Raw genomic sequence first — 18,750 nt, 5'->3', positions numbered from 1 at the left:
AAGGATACAATACATGCATTCATTACCACACCTACTTTGCCAGGATATCTTCCTTAAAGCATGCCATTTTTGAAGTATAGCATTTTAAAAACAAATACATAATTGACAAATGAGGTGAAGTTATTTTTAAATGCACTTTAATCAATGTTAGTCATGTCAAAGAAAGTTTTGTACACAAAAATTCTTACATCTCAATTTAAAAACAAGGCAGCTTCTGTACCAACTCCCTATGTACACACAATGTACAGGCTACATGTACAATGCCCACACCACAATTTGTTTCTACCTTAACCTGTGTATATCATGTCAACAATGTTATCACATTTCAAAAAACTTTAAGCTCGCCACTTACTAAAACAAATGGTTTGTCATACATCAGGTGTTTTTCAATCAACACACCTGGGTCAATTTACAACTGTCAAATTTAAACTTTATAGACTATTATAGTCATGGGTTAGGTAACTGAAAACAGCATATATATATTAATATCAGCTGTTTCAACCAGTGTTTCTCATTGACTTGCTACAGAATCATGCCAGACATGGGGTCCTACCAGAGATAAACCCATTTCATAAGGTCCAGTGGTTAGTTGACCACCCCTCTTGTATCACCATCTACTATATTGCACTTCACTAACATGACACCGGCAATTCTTTACAGTGAAAAGTGACACCAACATTATGCAACCAGCTTTGACAATAATTCTTTATAAATTACATTTTATTCTAAAAAAAAAACTAAAAAATGTTGGACCTTACATAGTGAGCTATAAAAGAATATGCAGTCCTTCTATAGAACATGGCATGGCGGGAGTTCGTAATGCGTGGGAGGGGGAGGCAGGGGAAAATTTTAGCTTTATGGTGGGGGAGGGTGGTTAGTGAAGTGAAGGAAAAATAAAATAGGCTGTTAAATAATATAAAAAAAGTTTAAGCTCTTATAAGATTTACCAGCACTTAAATAAAACAAATATTAAAATATGCCTGAATTCTCCCCCTTACCAACCCTTTGTATTTAGTTATGCATAGTACTAGCAGTGTTTCCAATTAGTCAGCCCACACTTCCCCAATTATCACTGCAGACTGTTAGAGACATTAGCCTAGGACCTGGAAGTCTATGGTCTGCCCTAAACAATCAAAATCTTTTAGAGGATACAACTTTAATTATTGATCTTTAGTTTACTCTGGCTGTTTTTGTTATTGTTAAAATGTTCTAACATCCTAAGTAAAACATCCACTAACTTCAGTGCAGAGCAACTGGATTTTATTTACAATTCACTGAAGATATATTTAAAAGGACAAGTTAAAATTTGTACACTAAAATAGGGCTTAAAAACAAAACTCTGTAGTTTCTTGAGATTTCCCAGTCTGCATTCAGATCATCTGATTACCCACGCAATGCTTCTCCCAATGCCTGTTTCTGGTTCTCTGACAACTGTGACACACACTCTTGGAAAATATCTGGATTTGACTGAAGATCAAGAGATGGGTTCAGACATTTTTCAGAGTTAAAGGGAGAAATAATACATTCACAGATAACTTAATTAAGCAAAATAAAGTGGAGTATAAAGATTATAATTAAGTTTTTAAAAAGTATAAAATGTTAGATACTTAAAAGGATTAGCATAAAATGTTAACTTTAAATAGTAAGGAAAGTAAAATAAAAGCATGCTTAGAGAGTATAAATTATGTTAAGTTCGAAGTATAAATTAAAAAATAAATTATGATTTAAAAATAAGTCACCAAGTATTTAAAAATTAATTTGTAAATAATGATCACTAAAATAAAGAGCACATGAACAACTAACCTGCACTTGTTTAACAATATTGACAAGCCTCAAGTAAAGCGGAGTATCTTCCTGTATAAGCTCCCGATGTAATGTCTCTCCTACTATGCTGAGCACTTTCGGGAGATTGGCAGCATTTTCACCCATAATCCCTGGATGGTTTCTAAATAAATTGAGATACACACTTCATTTAGTCAGAATTTATTACATGGGTTGTATGTTAGTCACACAAATGCAATGATAAGTGTTGCAGAATAAGCTATAATGGTAGGTGTTACTGTTACCAAAGACAAAAACTAAGCACCTTAGAGTAGGTACACAACTTACTTGTCCAGTAGATCACAGAAATAGGTATAAACATGAACAGCTTCTTCCTCATCCATGAGAATGGGTAGCCATGAGACCAGCCTGTACAGCAGTTCATCTACATTGACCTTTGACCCATTATACTGGCATATCTTCACAACAGCTGAGATGGCGTTGTCTGTGGCTGGAATATTTTCCACTTGCTTGGAATCTTCATGCTCTATGACACTCACCAAACGGGGAATGCATTCTGGAATAAAAGGATGAACCAGGAAATTAATAAGTCTGTATCAACACATTCAGTCTGATATACAAAAGATAACATTTTAAATGGATGACTAAATACCAGAGTCCCACAGAACAGGTAAGTTACAGGATCTGACACCAAGTTTACCGCTCACCAACAAAACCACATGTAAAGAATGGCATCAAGTTTACCAATAAACAAAAAGAAATCAAATGGAAGTGTCACACTTGGTTTACCATCCAGCAAAAAAAAAAAAACCACACCAAGACACTTGGTTTACCATCCAGCAAAAAAAAAAAAACCACACACAGACACTTGGTTTACCATCCAGCAACAAAACCACACACAGACACTTGGTTTACCATCCAGCAACAAAACCACACACAGACACTTGGTTTACCATCCAGCAACAAAACCACACACAGACACTTGGTTTACCATCCAGCAACAAAACCACACATAGACACTTGGTTTACCATCCACACCAAGTAATGTAAAGTTTAACAACATTCCCACCTGCACAAACATCTGCATATGTTTCTCCTCCAAACTGGCCAATCACTCCAACACCATAAGCTGCTGCTTGACGAACCTCTGGAGTTTTATCTGTTATTGCTTCAATCATATATTCCAAGAAATATTCCCTGTATTTGTAAGAAATCTGAAATAAATGAGAGAATTGTTAAAAACCTGAGCCACAAAGAGATATCCTAAAGCTATGTTTGCCCTATTGTAAAGCCTAGAGACTCACTGGTCCTGTGTGTTCTATGACATCATCCCAAACACAGATTGCCCACTGTCTGTCTGGCCACGGCCGGTCTGCTGACTGAAAAGTGAGGAGAAAAAATATTTTAAAGCAAGAAAAGATGGTCACTCACCAAACTTTTCAAGAATAGATTAAATATTTAAAGGTAAATGATGATGAATTAGAATACCAAATGTTAATAAACTCCTTGCATTACCAAAAGTTTGACAAAGTATGAGAGGATCTGTTCAAACACAGGTAGAAAAGACTCTTTGTGGGTTCCAAAAAATGAGTGGAGAATATCAGCTATTTTACTCAAGATGTATGCATCTTCATCATCCTAGGAAAAATAACATTTTTGTCTTAAGCTCTACTTTAAAAACATGTACAAACAAAAAAGTCAATTGCAGCAAAAGTAATTACTTGCACATTGTAAACAATTAGTCAACCAGAATGTGTTGACATTTAATCATTAATTTTTGTGAAAATATTTGGTTCTAAAGTTGTGGCAGGAATACACACTTTTCTCCCTCCCTGCATGTTAGGTTCATGACAGTGGAAATAGACAATCTCAAATTACCTCATCCATTAAACTTTCCTCAACAATATCATCATAGTCTTCGTCTTTCCTTTTTTCTTGCCTCTGAACATGTCTAAGAAAATGTTCTTTCAACAATTTGTCTAATATTGTCACAAGAGTTGCCATATCTTGTTCGTTAAAACAGCCCTTGCCCAGGGTGTCAATGCACTAGACAAAAAAGTCAGCAATTAGAATAGTGAATGTTATGTTTTTATGTTATTTAAAATTCATATTAATTTAATATATTATATTTTAATACTTATGCAAGAACAGTAACCTATCTGAATATAGCCTAAACTAAAGACTAACCTAACAGCAAATTCAAAAATGTATTTACACATTGTGAAAGATCAGATATAAACAGATAACTATAAATTTTTCTATCATTCTTCAAATCAAAATGAGAATTAAATGTGTAAACTACATTATCAGATTGAGGTCATTTTATTAACTTGCCTAAGATCATGGTATTTTTACCTACCATTTGAAAGTAATATAATAGTCGGTAAGTTAAACAAAACAGCACTAACCTTAGCAAGTGATGCCAAATATTCTGGCAGCACTGCTTGTTCTGGCTCTATCTCTATAGCCTTGAGCAGGTTAGGACAAATGTATGTGCCCCACATGTTTGCAACATATTCCTCTCCGCGGATCTTGGCACAGTCTAATAAATACGGCAGGCTCTCTGTTGCTGCTATTCTTACATCTGGCAGTTGGTTAAGGCTGTAAACACTTGCACTCTTTTAAAAATAAATCTTACCATCATTTAAAAAACAGTTCAGTTTTTGTGTCCAAAGGATACTGTCATTAAAATAAAATTTAAGGAGTGGAACCATCAGTTTCACCACCTCCTCTGAATAAGCAGCAAATCCCTCTTTCAGCTCACGGGCATAACAAACCAACATCTGGCAAGCCGTTGCCTTCTCCTCTAGACCCGCCGTACAGATGCCAAAATTTTGCTGAAAATTTAAAACAAAAAAGATTTTCATTTGAAAAATTAACATCTTTTTGTTTTAGACTGCTGATCTTGTCAAAAGTTTTTTAAAAATGTAATAGTTGTAGAATGCAGTTTTAAAAATAAGTTAAATAATTGTAGAATATGGCTTTAAAATTAACATACCTGGTCTCCAAGGTTAACAAACTGCCATTCTGAGCTGTTCTCCATTTCTTTCATGTCCTCACTATCTATCACAGCCACCTCTGGTTTTAGAGATGCAGCCTTCAAGACTGGGCCCATTACCAAGGGAAGGTACTGTTCAAACTCTTTACCTAAGATCTTACACATCCTCGCCCAGGCCGAAATCATGTATGTTATCTAAAACAAATAATAGAACATCAGGGATTTTAAACATTTTGATTACAAAGCAGGCAAATTAAATTAAAATTTAAAATATGCTATGAATGCCAACAGGCCACATCTAAATTAGGTTCTTCTGGTATCTCTCACGTAACCTCAGAGTAAAAACCTATATAATTGGCTACAACAAATGCATGACAAACCTGTGGATCATCATCTGCCATTTCCTCTTCATTTGTTTGTGCTTTCAGTAACAGTTGCATGACATCATTACAATCCTGCATGAACTTTTCCTTGCCGACAGCCAGACCTATTAAACTAATACACTCAATAGTCTTTCCTCTCAGGAGACGGTGGTCTGGGCGCTGCACCTGCTCCATTATGAACTTCAAACAGGGCATGAACCTAGGGTAAACAATTCATATCATGAACAACTGCTTCAAACAGGGCATGAACCTAGGGTAAACAATTCATATCATGTGACCAACTGCTTCAAACAGGGCATGAACCTAGGATAAACAATTCATATCATGTGACCAACTGCTCCAAACAGGGCATGAACCTAGGGTAAACAATTCATATCATGACCAACTGCTTTAAACAGGGCATGAACCTAGGGTAAACAATTCATATCATGACCAACTGCTTCAAACAGGGCATGAACCTAGGGTAAACAATTAATATGACTAACTGCTTCAAACAGGGCATGAACCTAGAGTAAACAATATCATGACCAACAGCTTCAAACAGGGCATGAACCTAGGGTAAACAATTCATATCATGACCATCTGCTTCAAACAGGGCATGAACCTAGGGTAAACAATTCATATCATGACCATCTGCTTCAAACAGAGCATGAACCTAGGGTAAACAATTAATATCATGACCAACTGCTTCAAACAGGGCATGAACCTAGGGTAAACAATTCATATCATGACCAACTGCTTCAAACAAGGCATGAATCTATGGTATGGAAATATGGCCACAAGACTTTCATTAATAGGTTAACTGAGGGCACAGACAAAAATCTGACCTGTCGTAGTACTGTAGGAATCTATCTTGTGCGGTGTCAGCCACTGATGCTAATGTAGTAATCACCTGTTCCAGCACCAACTTACTGCCTTTTTGGATGTGCTGTAACAGAAGCAAGAAACAAAGTTTATACAAGTCATTCAAAAGTTTCATAAATTCAACATTTAGCCTAGTCCATTCGTTAATCAAATCTAACTTTTCTAAAACTATTTGAGAGTAATGATTTCCTTCTTTGACCCATTAATCTAATCTAAATCAGTATTTCATTTAGTTTTGTCTAGTCATTTCTTCTCTTATGCCCAGTATACTAGATAATTTTTTATGAGCATGGAACAGGTTTGATGAATCCCACAAGATTTGGGGGTTGGGGAGGGGATGTGTGTGTGTGTGTGTGTTTGTTTAATACTAAAGCTAGATTAGTGAAAAAGAATGCCAAGTTACCTCATTTAATTTACTGGTCAGCACCTGCTCCAATTTGAGAATGATAGTGTCTAGGTACTGGACAAGTGTGTGTTTGGGACATTCTTCACTGAAGTTGACTAGAGCAGCGGCACCATGGGCCTGGACCCTGGGGTTGTCTTTGTCATCAAGTATCCCCAACAGGGCTGGAACAATCTGGTTCAAAACATTCATGGTATTAGACTGGTAATGGGTGCAAGATAACTTTCTGTACCACTCAACATTCATGGTATTAGACTGGTAATGGGTGCAAGATAACTTTCTGTACCACTCAACATTCATGGTATTAGACTGGTAATGGGTGCAAGATAACTTTCTGTACCACTCAACATTCATGGTATTAGACTGGTAATGGGGGCAAGATAACTTTCTGTACCACTCAACATTCATGGTATTAGACTGGTAATGGGTGCAAGATAACTTTCTGTACCACTCAACATTCATGGTATTAGACTGGTAATGGGTGCAAGATAACTTTCTGTACCACTCAACATTCATGGTATTAGACTGGTAATGGGTGCAAGATAACTTTCTGTACCACTCAACATTCATGGTATTAGACTGGTAATGGGTGCAAGATAACTTTCTGTACCACTCAACATTCATGGTATTAGACTGGTAATGGGGGCAAGATAACTTTCTGTACCACTCAACATTCATGGTATTAGACTGGTAATGGGTGCAAGATAACTTTCTGTACCACTCAACATTCATGGTATTAGACTGGTAATGGGGGCAAGATAACTTTCTGTACCACTCAACATTCATGGTATTAGACTGGTAATGGGTGCAAGATACACTTTCTAGACCATTCAACGTTCATGGTATTAGACTGGTAATGGGTGCAAGATAACTTTCTGTACCACTCAACATTCATGGTATTAGACTGGTAATGGGTGCAAGATAACTTTCTGTACCACTCAACATTCATGGTATTAGACTGGTAATGGGGGCAAGATAACTTTCTGTACCACTCAACATTCATGGTATTAGACTGGTAATGGGTGCAAGATACACTTTCTAGACCATTCAACATTCATGATATCAGACTAGTAATCTTTCTGGACCATTGTTTTGATTACTTTTCAAACCAGTTATAAAATTATTACCTTGTTGTGAAATTTCTTTTGACAGTTAGGGCCAAAGTCTGTGCATAACTGACCGAGAGCATTGCATGCAGCATAGCGAACACGTGGGTGCTAGAAAAAAATAATTGATTTAAAAATATCACCTATACCATAAATAAAAATATTGACCAAAAAAAACTTCTGGTTCTAATTTTTTTTTTAATTATTTTGTCAACATTTGGATGTTTAAATGGAATCAATCAAAATTTCCTTTATAAAATGGTTTTATTAAATAAAATCCTAATTTGAATTTAAGAGATCAGCTGTTTTCTAGATTTTGAAAAATCATACCTAAAAATAGTTTAATAATGGCAATAAGCCCTTTTCTTTTTAAATAATCTGTAGACAAGCGTTTAAAGAATGTGAACCCATAATGTTAGAGACTCACTGGGTCTACAGCAAAAGGTAAGACAGCATCAACAATGTTGCCCAACATTTGTTCCATATGGGAGTGACAGCCTTCCCCACAAGCAGACACTGCCATTAGTCCAGCATAACGATATTTCCAGTCAGCTGAAATACACGTGAATTTTTTTTAAGTCTATGAGATCAATAAATTCTAAGATTTTAACAGTAACAAAACCAATCAATGGGGTCAAGAAAGGGAGCTTACCATGTTGTAACATGTGAGAGATGTTGGATATAATGTGAGGCAGCATGGTCTTGCCTCCTAAAGCACAAGCCAACCTGTCTAGAGCTGCTTCACCTGCTATGGGGTTCCTAAAAAAAGAAGAAAGTTTGGACTACAAGACAAAAGAAAATCCAGTATATCTGAAGTTGCATTTCAAACTATTTTTAAGATGTATTGCTACTTTAAACCTGACCATATCTCTGGTCTAACTGATGCAGGCTGAAAAAAGCTTGAATTAATAATGGTGTGTTTCCATGGAATGAAAAATCTAAAACCCGTTAAAACTATAATATATTATTTAATACGTGAAATATTGAACTAGCTAGTTAAGAACTTACGAATCTGTATCGTCATCTTCTTCTATGTCCTGTAATGACCATTCAGGATCATCTTCTAAATCAACCATTAACGCTAAAACCTGTTGTACTGTCAAAAGAAAACAAAATTAAATGAAACTAATATTTAACACATTCTTTTCAAAGCATATACTATCAGGTTAGAATCTAAAATGACTTTCCCTAGAGATGAGAAAAGTTTAAAGGTAATTTAAATAGTTTTATTGAGAAAACTTACCCAGAAGTGGAATGAATTTAGCATATTTCCTAACCATAGCAGGTGCAGTTTCAGACATAGTGACTATCACCTCTAGTGCAAGTTGTCTCCAAGTATCATCTAGATTTGCATCAGAGACAATCTGGTTTGGAAAAAAATAATTTTAAATCAAGTGGTAAGTTGCGATGTGTGTAAATAGTTCTCTTCTAAAATGTGTCAAACCCCCCACCCCCCTCCCCAGGTAATTCCACATACTCGTAAGCAGAGCTCAAATACAGTTTCCAGCTGACTACGCAGGAACTTTGGAACAGTCTCAGACAGTTCAATTAGGCATTTGAGTAAGCTGTCGTCTTCTTGGGCTGTTACACTGTCCGCAATACCCTAGTGATACCAAGAAAATAAAGCAATTAACAAACATGTACAAAAGTAGGTAAGCATTAGGTACTCAAACTAATGACGGGTAGAATATTTAACTGAAACTACATTTCACTGTTCTATTTATTTTAAAAATACACAAAAAGGAAGAAACTAACATTTTATTTTTTTTTTTGTTACTAACCTGAATAAGCATGGGCAAGAGGTCTTTGAAATGATTGAGAAGACCAAGTTCTTTGTCATTGTGCACAATAAATGCAGTGGTAGCTTTTACAGCTTCAAAACACACCTGAAAGTTGTTGAACATTATTAGTAAATTATTTTTATAAGTGTAGTGGGGGGGGGGGGGGGAAGGAGGAGAGAAGAGAAATTAAAAGAATTAGTTGCAAAGACTACATTACTTGAGGGTGTGTTCTGTCCATTAAAGCAGCACCCAGCATTTCCTTGATAACTTCTAGGTACTGTGCTTGTTGATTCCCAAATATGCCTGGCACTGCCCTAGAGAAATTAAATAAATTGATAAAAAATATAGGATTTATTTTACTCATGACATATCTACAACACTTTATAGTATGGCCTTATCGGCATTGTTAACAAAAGCTGAAATTACTTTTCATGCTAAACTAATGTGTTCAAAATCTTGGAATCTTACGTTAAAATATGGAGGGCACTCTCCTTCAGCACTGGATTATCTGATGTTGCACATTCAAACAAAAACTTCAAAGCCTCAGGCCAATGCATGTTGTTATCATCATCTAAAAGTAAAATAAATCAATTTTATAAAAACCTAGATGTACAACAAAAATTGAATAAAATTATGCAAGATATATATTTATATTATGTTTTACCTATTAAATTTCTTGCAAGTTCAGAAAAAGCATCAGAAATCTTTTTACGAATAGCTGGAACACTTTCTTGATGCACAGCAGCCATCAATTCTTGTTTAAGTGCATTCTGTATATCAGGTGTTATCTGTTGCCAGAGGGTCTCAAAATTGCTGGTGAAAAGTCGTCGTAAGAGAACAGCAGCCAGTGATCTTTGCTGGAAAACAGTGAGGCATAAAAAGGTGAATAACTGTTGTGAAATTACTTGGACAAGGTAGAAAAGTACAGTAACTACTGGCTTCTGTGCTACAGTTAAGACAAAAGGACCAGTATAAAAATGTGTATTGTTATCAATTACTTATATAAGTTTAATGATTTTATAATAACAGAGAAAGTAAAGTTGTAGTGGTGCTTATACAATATCTAAATGCTGAGGCAAAAGATGACTAGAAATGGAATTATAGATTTTTTTCAATAAAATATTGCTACCACTTACTTCAGGTCCAATATCCACATTTCTGATGGCTTGCATGAGGCAGACCAATTTATCAGCCACCGCAACATTATCATATGTTTGCTGCAAAGAATCAAATTATTGTAAAAATAATTCAGTTTTAGTTTAAGAAGAGGCTAAAACTGCTTAAGTTCTAAACCAGTTTTTTTTTAATTTAGCAGATTATGTCTGCCTCTTATCTCATAAGCAACAACATGGTCAAATCAAACTGCTGGCTAACTGAAGAAGCCTCCAAATAATACTTTAAATTCAGAGAAATAAAATAGGTTGTCAGAATCAATAGCAACCAGGAATGTAGAAGAAAACAATGACATAAAAAGCTGCATGATAAAGTCAGAACTGCCTACTCAAGATATGAAAATTTTAACAAGCCGAATATGTAACTTGGGAGCAGAAATCAAAAGTAACCACTAGGGAAAAAAGATTTTTTTTTTATGGAAGACTAAAGTTTAACCATTCAGGCATAATTGAGCTAACTGTTAAATTTAATTAAATTCTACCCACACTAGAGGAAAAAGTGTTTTAAAAAGCTAAAATAAGATGATTTAGCTGATTATCTTAAAATGTTGGGGGCACCTATTGAATTTTTTTTTCACTCTCCAAGTTGATGGTTTTGGGGGTAATTATTTTAAGGAAGTATCTAGTCAGACCTGGGTCTTAATAGCCACAGCCCCCACAAGGACCCAGCATAAAGTTTGGTCTATAAGCTGTATTAAAATGTATAAATTATGTCCATTTGATTTTTTCTTGTGGATTTACTAGTAATTTTATTAAATAGTTCAGTGGATTTGCTATTAATAGGATGTAATGATTTCTTATTACCAGATATTTATACACAAAATTATAAAATGTTGCCAATTCAATGTGAGGCGTTGTGACAAAGTGGGGAACATGCATGATAAATCACAAAGTTATGGGTGAAAACAAACTGCACCTAGGTCCAAATAGACGCAGTCGTATTTAAAAGTTCATTTATCCTAGAGAGGTTCTTCCTACTAACATTATGAAACCAGTAGACAAGCTAATATAAGACACAGCCGTGAATGGTCAAAAAGGCTAAGCCAATTAACTATTCTAAAAATCGTGCGTGATGTTATTAAAAATAATTAAGGTTATAAAAACATGACTGCTTGACCCTTTTTTGTATGGATGTATTTGATGTTTAGGTATTTTGTGTAACTAAACACCACAATTTTGAAAAAATGCAAAAACTATTTGGTTGTTTACATTTTATCACAGAAAATATAAACAAAATTGCAGTATTAGGTCATGTAGTTTTAAAATTTTGAGGCCTATTTAAAATTTGTAACTGCAAAGTTTTGAGAACAAAGTTCTATGAAGTAGGGTGTTCAGAAGATCAATCACCAAATTCTTGTACAGCCAGTCAATGTTTAGGGGACAGAGTGGTCTAGTTCAAAACCGGGTTCAAGCCAGTAGACCATACTATCTCTTCATATGCTAAGGTCACAGAAACAAGTGAAATCAACTTCCCTTGCCCCATAGACCGTCAGGTTTGAAACGGAACTTTACTTTCTACAATCAATGTTTGTCTTACAAAAGGGAATCTTTAGGTTATAACTTAATCTTGATGAAAATAAACAGAAATGTAGTCTTAAACTCATAAAATTATTTTCAAATTATCTGGATTTGCATTTTTATGACGATTCTAAAAAATATAAATTTCTAAATTATTTCTAGGCTTTTAACTAAAGAAAACACTTTTATCCATGTCAACTATAATGATCAAATCCAACACATTCATTAAGATTTCTAACTGCTTAGGCTAGACCTTTGACAACTGGATGTAGATCAAAGTCTCAAATAAACCAAATTAAAAGCATGAGGCAAGTATTATTATTACTGATTTGACAGGTAAAATGCAAGATGCAAAAAGGCGAGGTGGTAAAATGAGACTTATAATATAGGACGAAAAAAAAAATTATATTTAAATGAAAATTATAGTTACTATAAAGTAGAGAAAAATATTATAGACCTATTGGCCAACATTTTTCTATAATCCTACTTTATAATAAAGTAACACATTTTTAGTGTGGTGTTTCAGGCAGTTTTTTAAACTAAATCTAGATCGTATTCAAAGTTGACACAACAGAGAGAAGTTGTTCTGTCTACAAAGTTTACATTGCTTTGCGGCTTTACATGCATTGACCTAATTTGGAACATGTGCCCCCCTACTGTCTGCGGTGTGGTGTTTACAACTTTGCATGCTCAACTTGAAGACACAAAATATGATCAAAATAATAAATTTATAATCTGTCTTCTTTGTATTATTTACATATTTTCCAGCATCAGCAGATGAATAGCTAGGCCAATGCAAAAATTTAATTTCAGTAAAACAATATAATAGTTACATATTTGGATAGGGGCTGTCAATCTGATTACAGATCAGTTTGAATTTTCAAAATCTGACCATAAACAAAAAAGTTATGAATTTTTTTGTCATTAAAAAACAGCAGTTTTTTCAGACAACCGGGGTAGACCCTGAAAGAGGAAAAATACTGGGAGGGTATGGACCAAATTTTTAAGAGTTTTTCACTAAAAGCAGTATAAAAGCAAGTAGACTTCACCAATTGATATCATTTTAGGATATTTTATAGATTTTTGTATGCCGAATCCAATGATGCTATTTTAAAAAGTGTCCTTCAATTACATAATCGACTAATCTCATAGATTATGTAATACCCCCCTTTAAATTTTTTTAAAACATCTAATAATCAATGTGATAAGAAGTCATTGTTTAAATGTAACACTGTTTTAATCTATAATATGATATTTATATATGCTGAAGATAATGGTAGTATTTAAAATGGTCCAACATTGTTACATAACTATCAAATGTTAAGGTTATGTAATACCACCCTTTGCTCAAAATATACCATGAATTAGTTTTGAAATCACTTTTGTCAGTTAACTTCAAGTTAATAGCCTACTAAAAGAAAATATAACTAATCAAGTTTTACAATACAAAGAGAAGAATGCTATTACAATAGTAAATTTGTGATTATGTAACTTCTTAAAAGATGTTATGTAATCTATGTCCAATACTATAGGCCTACTCTATTCCAAAAATGTAGGCCTATTTCATTATAATTTTATTTCTTGTTATTTTAAATATCATACAACTTTTTGCTATAGAATTAGTCTAGTTACAAATGTGTCAGATCGGAATCAGAGTGTGCTTTATGGTAATTACGTAATATTATTACCCATATTAAAATTAATAATTTTTACAATTTCAATAAAATAATTTTTGGAGGAAAATATTTTTTTTAAAACTTGCACAAGGTATAGATCTAGTGTAAGTTATAGGTCTATAACATAAATTTTATTTAAGCCCAATGTTTATGCTAGTAGTAAGTAGGCTTTTGTATTTTACAATTAAAAACTTCCTTAAGAAAAAAGCAAGTGTTGGAGTGCTTGACTGTGTGGATCTAGTAGATTCTAGAAACTGTGTAAGATTACCGTGTTTGCCTATACACAGACACGTGTACCACCACAAGCTTTTGCCTAGATTTTGTTTAATCTGACTAGCCAGATCTTCTGACCAACGAATTTTATTGCCCTATTACGTAAACACGACCGCTGGATAGGCTAGTCGGCCAACCCGATGAACGTGTCAGACGAATGTTATGTAATTTCAGAGACAAAAGTCTGGCAAGATTTCTTGATCTTTGCCCGAGGGTTAGTAACATCAACTCCACAAAGTGAAGGGGGAGGTAGGTGGGGTATGAAACCACCACGAACTGAGTAGGTACCGTACGGGTGTTGTACAACATCAAAGGCCAGGACCGTCGGCTCGTCGCGTCACGGACTAGTGGGGGCGGGGTGAGGCTTACGTAGGCTATGGGTGTTACATTGGGTGTTATACAGAATGCCCACCCACCCCACCCCTTTTTGGTCAATTTGGCAGGCTAGTATCCTCCACGTTGTTAAGCGTATTTAAATGTGTAGTGAAAAAAAGGGGGACCGGGAAAAAAAAATTAAAGCAGTTTTTATGAAAAAGAAATGCTCTAATTTTAAATGAAATTAGGGTGCGCAAAACGCACAATTATTATAATCGGACAGTAACCATCTGGATTAATTTAAAAAACAAGATAAATTTTAATCCTGAGCCGTAAATATTAATAAGACTTTTTTCCCCGTTTAATTAAATGGGTAAGGACAAAATTATGAAACATGCCTGTCGGCTTATAGATCTAATCTATATAAAATAGAAATATCCGTCGAGTCTAACACGGGAACACATGTAGGCCTATCTATCTTTAGAAATTGTTTACAGTATCATCCAATCGGATCGACCGCCTAGCGTCACGTGACCAGGCATTCGGATGTGCCACACGGTGTGTAGATCGACACAGCATAGCAAGCAGTCGGACAGTGGTCAGCGCGTTAACTTTAATTTTTGCTCCGGTTTAAAATGTATGGGCGGCTTTATTTGGGGGTATTGTAGAAAACATCATACATATAAATAAACGTCCAGATTTAAGCAATGCAGCGCAGGGTTCAAATTAAAAATTGGTCTGTAACTAACCCGGGAAACTTGGTTCAACTTTGCTGTACGATATCTCCGAAAGTATTTAATATATTTTGACGACGAACCCTGCGCTGTATACCTCTACATCTAATATGTATTTCTGCCAAGTTTCACTGTTGTAGTGTGTAAACTCGATTCGTGTATAAAAAATTTGTAACGCGTCGTCTGTTTAAAGACGGCGATTCGAAGCACAGCCGAGCGGTTCAGTCGGACAGCGGTCGGCGCGTTATGTTTTGATTTTCGGTCCACTTCAAAGTCTATAGACGTCTCTATCTTAGGGCATTATAGTACAAATCATACATATTAATAAACGTCCAGATTTCAGCAATACAGCGCAGGGTTCAAATTAAAAATCGGTCTATAAATAACGCGGGAAACTTGGTTCAACTTTGCCGTACGATATCTCCGAAAGTATTTAATATATTTTGACGACGAACCCTGCGCTGTATACGTCTACATCTAATCTGTATTTCTGCCAAGTTTCACTGTTGAAGGGCGAAAACTCGAAGAGTCTATAGACTCAAAGTAACACCCCTGTTTTAAAAAGGTGAAAAAGCCTCCCCCTTAATCGGCACGTCGCCGCGGGGGGTAAAAAATGCGATTCAATCTGCGATTTCTTCAACGTCTGAAATCATATTAAAATCAAACTTATACAGTTAAAAAGGTTATTCAATTACGAACAGAATGATGTATAACATGTTAACATAAACATAATAAAAGCATGCAAAAAATAGAGTTGAACATGCAGGGGGTAGGGAAAAGCCGATTTGTCCGATTTTCTCGGCAGCTGCATTGGCCTAGCTAAGATGAAACACACACTTTATACACATCGAGATGGAGTCTACAAAATATTCCGAGGACGAAAAGGCAAACAAATATTCAGGTTAGTAAGTGTTGCTTCTGTCTGCAATATTTTGAGATTTTGTGGCGTCATCTTTTTAGGATTAGAGCTAGATCTTTTTTTTATTATTTATATGAATGTGAGTTTTAATTAGAAAAGGTGAACGATTTCTGACAGCCCCACTTTTTAGTTTTTTTTGTTTACAAAACTTTGCAGATCTAGTTTTTAAATAACAATGCAAATTTAAACCCTGTAACCTAGTTTTTCTTTTTTAGCCTACAATGTGTACAATTAAATTTATGGCTCCCTATCGAATAGCAGGATGCCATTGTTTATGTCACCATAACACATGAAAACCAAATTGTTTTTGCTTTTTTTTTAAATTTTTATTTAGTTAGGCCTACCGAAAATATTAAAAACATCAAATACATCCAATCTTTAGTAAAGTCGGAACAAAATCAGACAGACAGGATTTTATAACCATATTCATTGTAACTACACCGTGCATGATTTTTAAATTAATTTATGGGCCTCTCAAATATCTTTGAGACTTTTCTCGCTGGTGTCCATTAAATAGCGTGTGATCGTCAGCGGGAGAAAAATCCCTTACACTGTCGAGGATTCACTGTGAGTTCACATTGACTTTAGATTCAATTATTAGCATATGTCAAAAGTCATAGCTTGGGCAATAGCTAGTAGATCTAGATCTCTATTTTAAATGGTGTTGGCCTCGGTTTTGGGGTCATCATGAGTTAGGCCGTTCGATTCACAGCTTCCGGGTTTGTTGTTTTGAAGCCATCTCACGGCTCATGCGCTTACCAAAAATGGCGACCAGTTTCGCTTTCACTAATGGGTAGAGGGATAAAACTAATGATTACGAAGCCATCGTTAATTTTAGAAATCGGAACTATCCGTTTCTATTTAAGTCTATTAATTAAGAATTGTCGGATCTACTTTTGGCCTAATTTCTTTGTTTGTCTCGCAAGCGGCGCCTTAGTGAAAGTAGCTCTATATAATTCTCATCTTTCGAATCAAATAACTCTAAAATACCCCGTGTATAATAAACCAAACTATGTGTATATGAAACTTGAAAGTATCAATTTTACACACATTACAATTAACTGGTAATAACTTATGGTCGGAATGAGATGTGGTCCGTTCAAGTAATAATGCCATTTTATTATAATCTTTTTTGGTGAACACGAGGCGCGGGAAAATGTGTGCCGCGCAAGAATCCAATCATTTGGCTAGGTTTATGACTGTTTTTTTATGTCACACCTAAAAATAGAATGTTTACGCTTTCTTCATTGATGATCGTTTTTATTATTTTTTAAACTGAAAGTATGAATTATTAGTTAGATTTTAGGTTTTGTAGCTTGGTATACTTACCCTTTATCAATTTTAAAAGCATAGCATGCTGATTGTGAACAGATAGTCATAAGACACAGAAATAAAATGTTACATGCGATGTGCCACACCCGGGTCACACCCCCTCAAGAAAACACGTGTTTATTAAGCTGTTTATCTCACTTTACAACAGTAATTAAAATTAATTGTCAAATTTTTATTACTTATTGGGTAATATTAAGCACATGTTTACTAATAGTTAAAAAGAAACATAAGTAAATTCTGTTTTAATGAAGGTCACGGGTCAAGTTTTTTTTCCTTCTTTCAAGTTCAGTGGAGGGTGCCACAGGCTGACCTGACTTTGGAATTTTTTTCAGTAATAATGACTTTGCACAGAAAGTTAAAATATGCTAAATTAGCTTAGTTTACTAGTATTCTAGCTATTATTAATACATTTTTAATAAAAAAAATCATTCTGTAATTCTCATCAAAAAGCCTATCATGAGTTCATGAAAGTTTATTTATAGCGTTTAATATTCCAAATTTGGATTTTTCCAAAGTTTTGACAAAAGTAAATTATCAAAACTAAATCAAAACTTCATGACATAAAAAAATAAGCCCAATGTTTTCCTAACGTTTTTGTATGTTTCGGTTGTGTTTATAATAAAATACGCTCAACTCAGTCAACTGGAGGTGAACTTGAGCGGGGAATAAAATATGCTAAAATGGAGTTTTACCTGACAATTTTCCCCTCATTTTGAAAAAAACGCGTTACTTTTGAACTATAAAATAAATTTAGGATTCTAAACTGCTGTTTTGACACTTGACACACTCTCACACTGCAACAATGACGTTGTCACGTCTTACCAAAATGCTTAGAAAACGTGTTTCATTGGCCGGTGCCAATGTAGTCGACTCCCTGAGACTGGTACAAAAAAATTAACCATAGAATCCAGTCTAGATTTAGAAATCTATAAATATTTTTAAAACATTAGATCGGTACGTTTAACACGGACATAAAAGCCACGACCACCACATGCACGGCGGCACGGTGAAGAAGATGGTGTGGCAGTGCTTGTCAAGCCCCCATACAATTGAGAATTAAAAACAAATTCACGGTAACGATGTAGATTTACGTTTGTAAAAGAAAGCGTTAATCTTAAATTTTAAAGTTATACCTCAGCCTGAGTTCTGGCATCATTGTCTGAACTCATAAGACTCAAAAGGAGTGCCTGAAAATCTTGATGACCCGCCATCTTCGAATGTGTATAATGTTGCAAAGGCATGCTCCAGAACCCTTGACCCGGAAACACCCATACTACCTATTATCGCTATCATGGGAGATAATAATGGAATTTATTTTAAAATTCATTTCTTATTATAGTTATCATCAGACCTATAAATTATATTTATAATAAGCCTAAAGGCCTAAAGCCTAAAGACTTTAGTTATACTAATATAGTAATATGTGTAGGATAAACTATTCGACTACCTTCTCCCTATTTATTTGTATCCAATGTATTATATATAATAATATAT

General features: G+C 34.8%; 1 protein-coding gene across 1 annotated transcript; it reads right to left on the bottom strand.

Moving 5' to 3' along the window:
- Window positions 1-119: 119 nt before the first annotated feature.
- LOC131940633 (importin-5) lies at window positions 120-18,489 on the bottom strand. The gene is made up of 25 exons (XM_059299340.1): window positions 18,390-18,489; window positions 10,454-10,534; window positions 9,982-10,174; window positions 9,786-9,888; window positions 9,535-9,631; window positions 9,318-9,422; window positions 9,014-9,139; window positions 8,780-8,900; window positions 8,545-8,632; window positions 8,189-8,295; window positions 7,964-8,088; window positions 7,558-7,647; window positions 6,431-6,604; window positions 5,991-6,091; window positions 5,161-5,362; window positions 4,781-4,975; window positions 4,463-4,619; window positions 4,191-4,366; window positions 3,661-3,828; window positions 3,298-3,420; window positions 3,087-3,161; window positions 2,852-2,996; window positions 2,110-2,338; window positions 1,804-1,945; window positions 120-1,467 (listed from the first exon to the last, which is right to left on the bottom strand). Exons 1-25 carry the CDS (start codon window positions 18,465-18,467, stop codon window positions 1,384-1,386), a joined length of 3,285 nt encoding a protein of 1,094 aa, XP_059155323.1. The 5' UTR covers window positions 18,468-18,489; the 3' UTR covers window positions 120-1,383.
- Between the last annotated feature and the right edge of the window lie 261 nt (window positions 18,490-18,750).

This window comes from Physella acuta, unplaced genomic scaffold, assembly GCF_028476545.2.
Source record: "Physella acuta isolate Inbredline_101_S28 unplaced genomic scaffold, ASM2847654v3 ptg000324l, whole genome shotgun sequence".
NCBI classification, from domain to species: Eukaryota; Metazoa; Mollusca; class Gastropoda; family Physidae; genus Physella; species Physella acuta.
The sequence above is the reverse complement of the archived record's forward strand: the minus strand, read 5'-3'. Positions and strand labels throughout refer to the sequence as shown.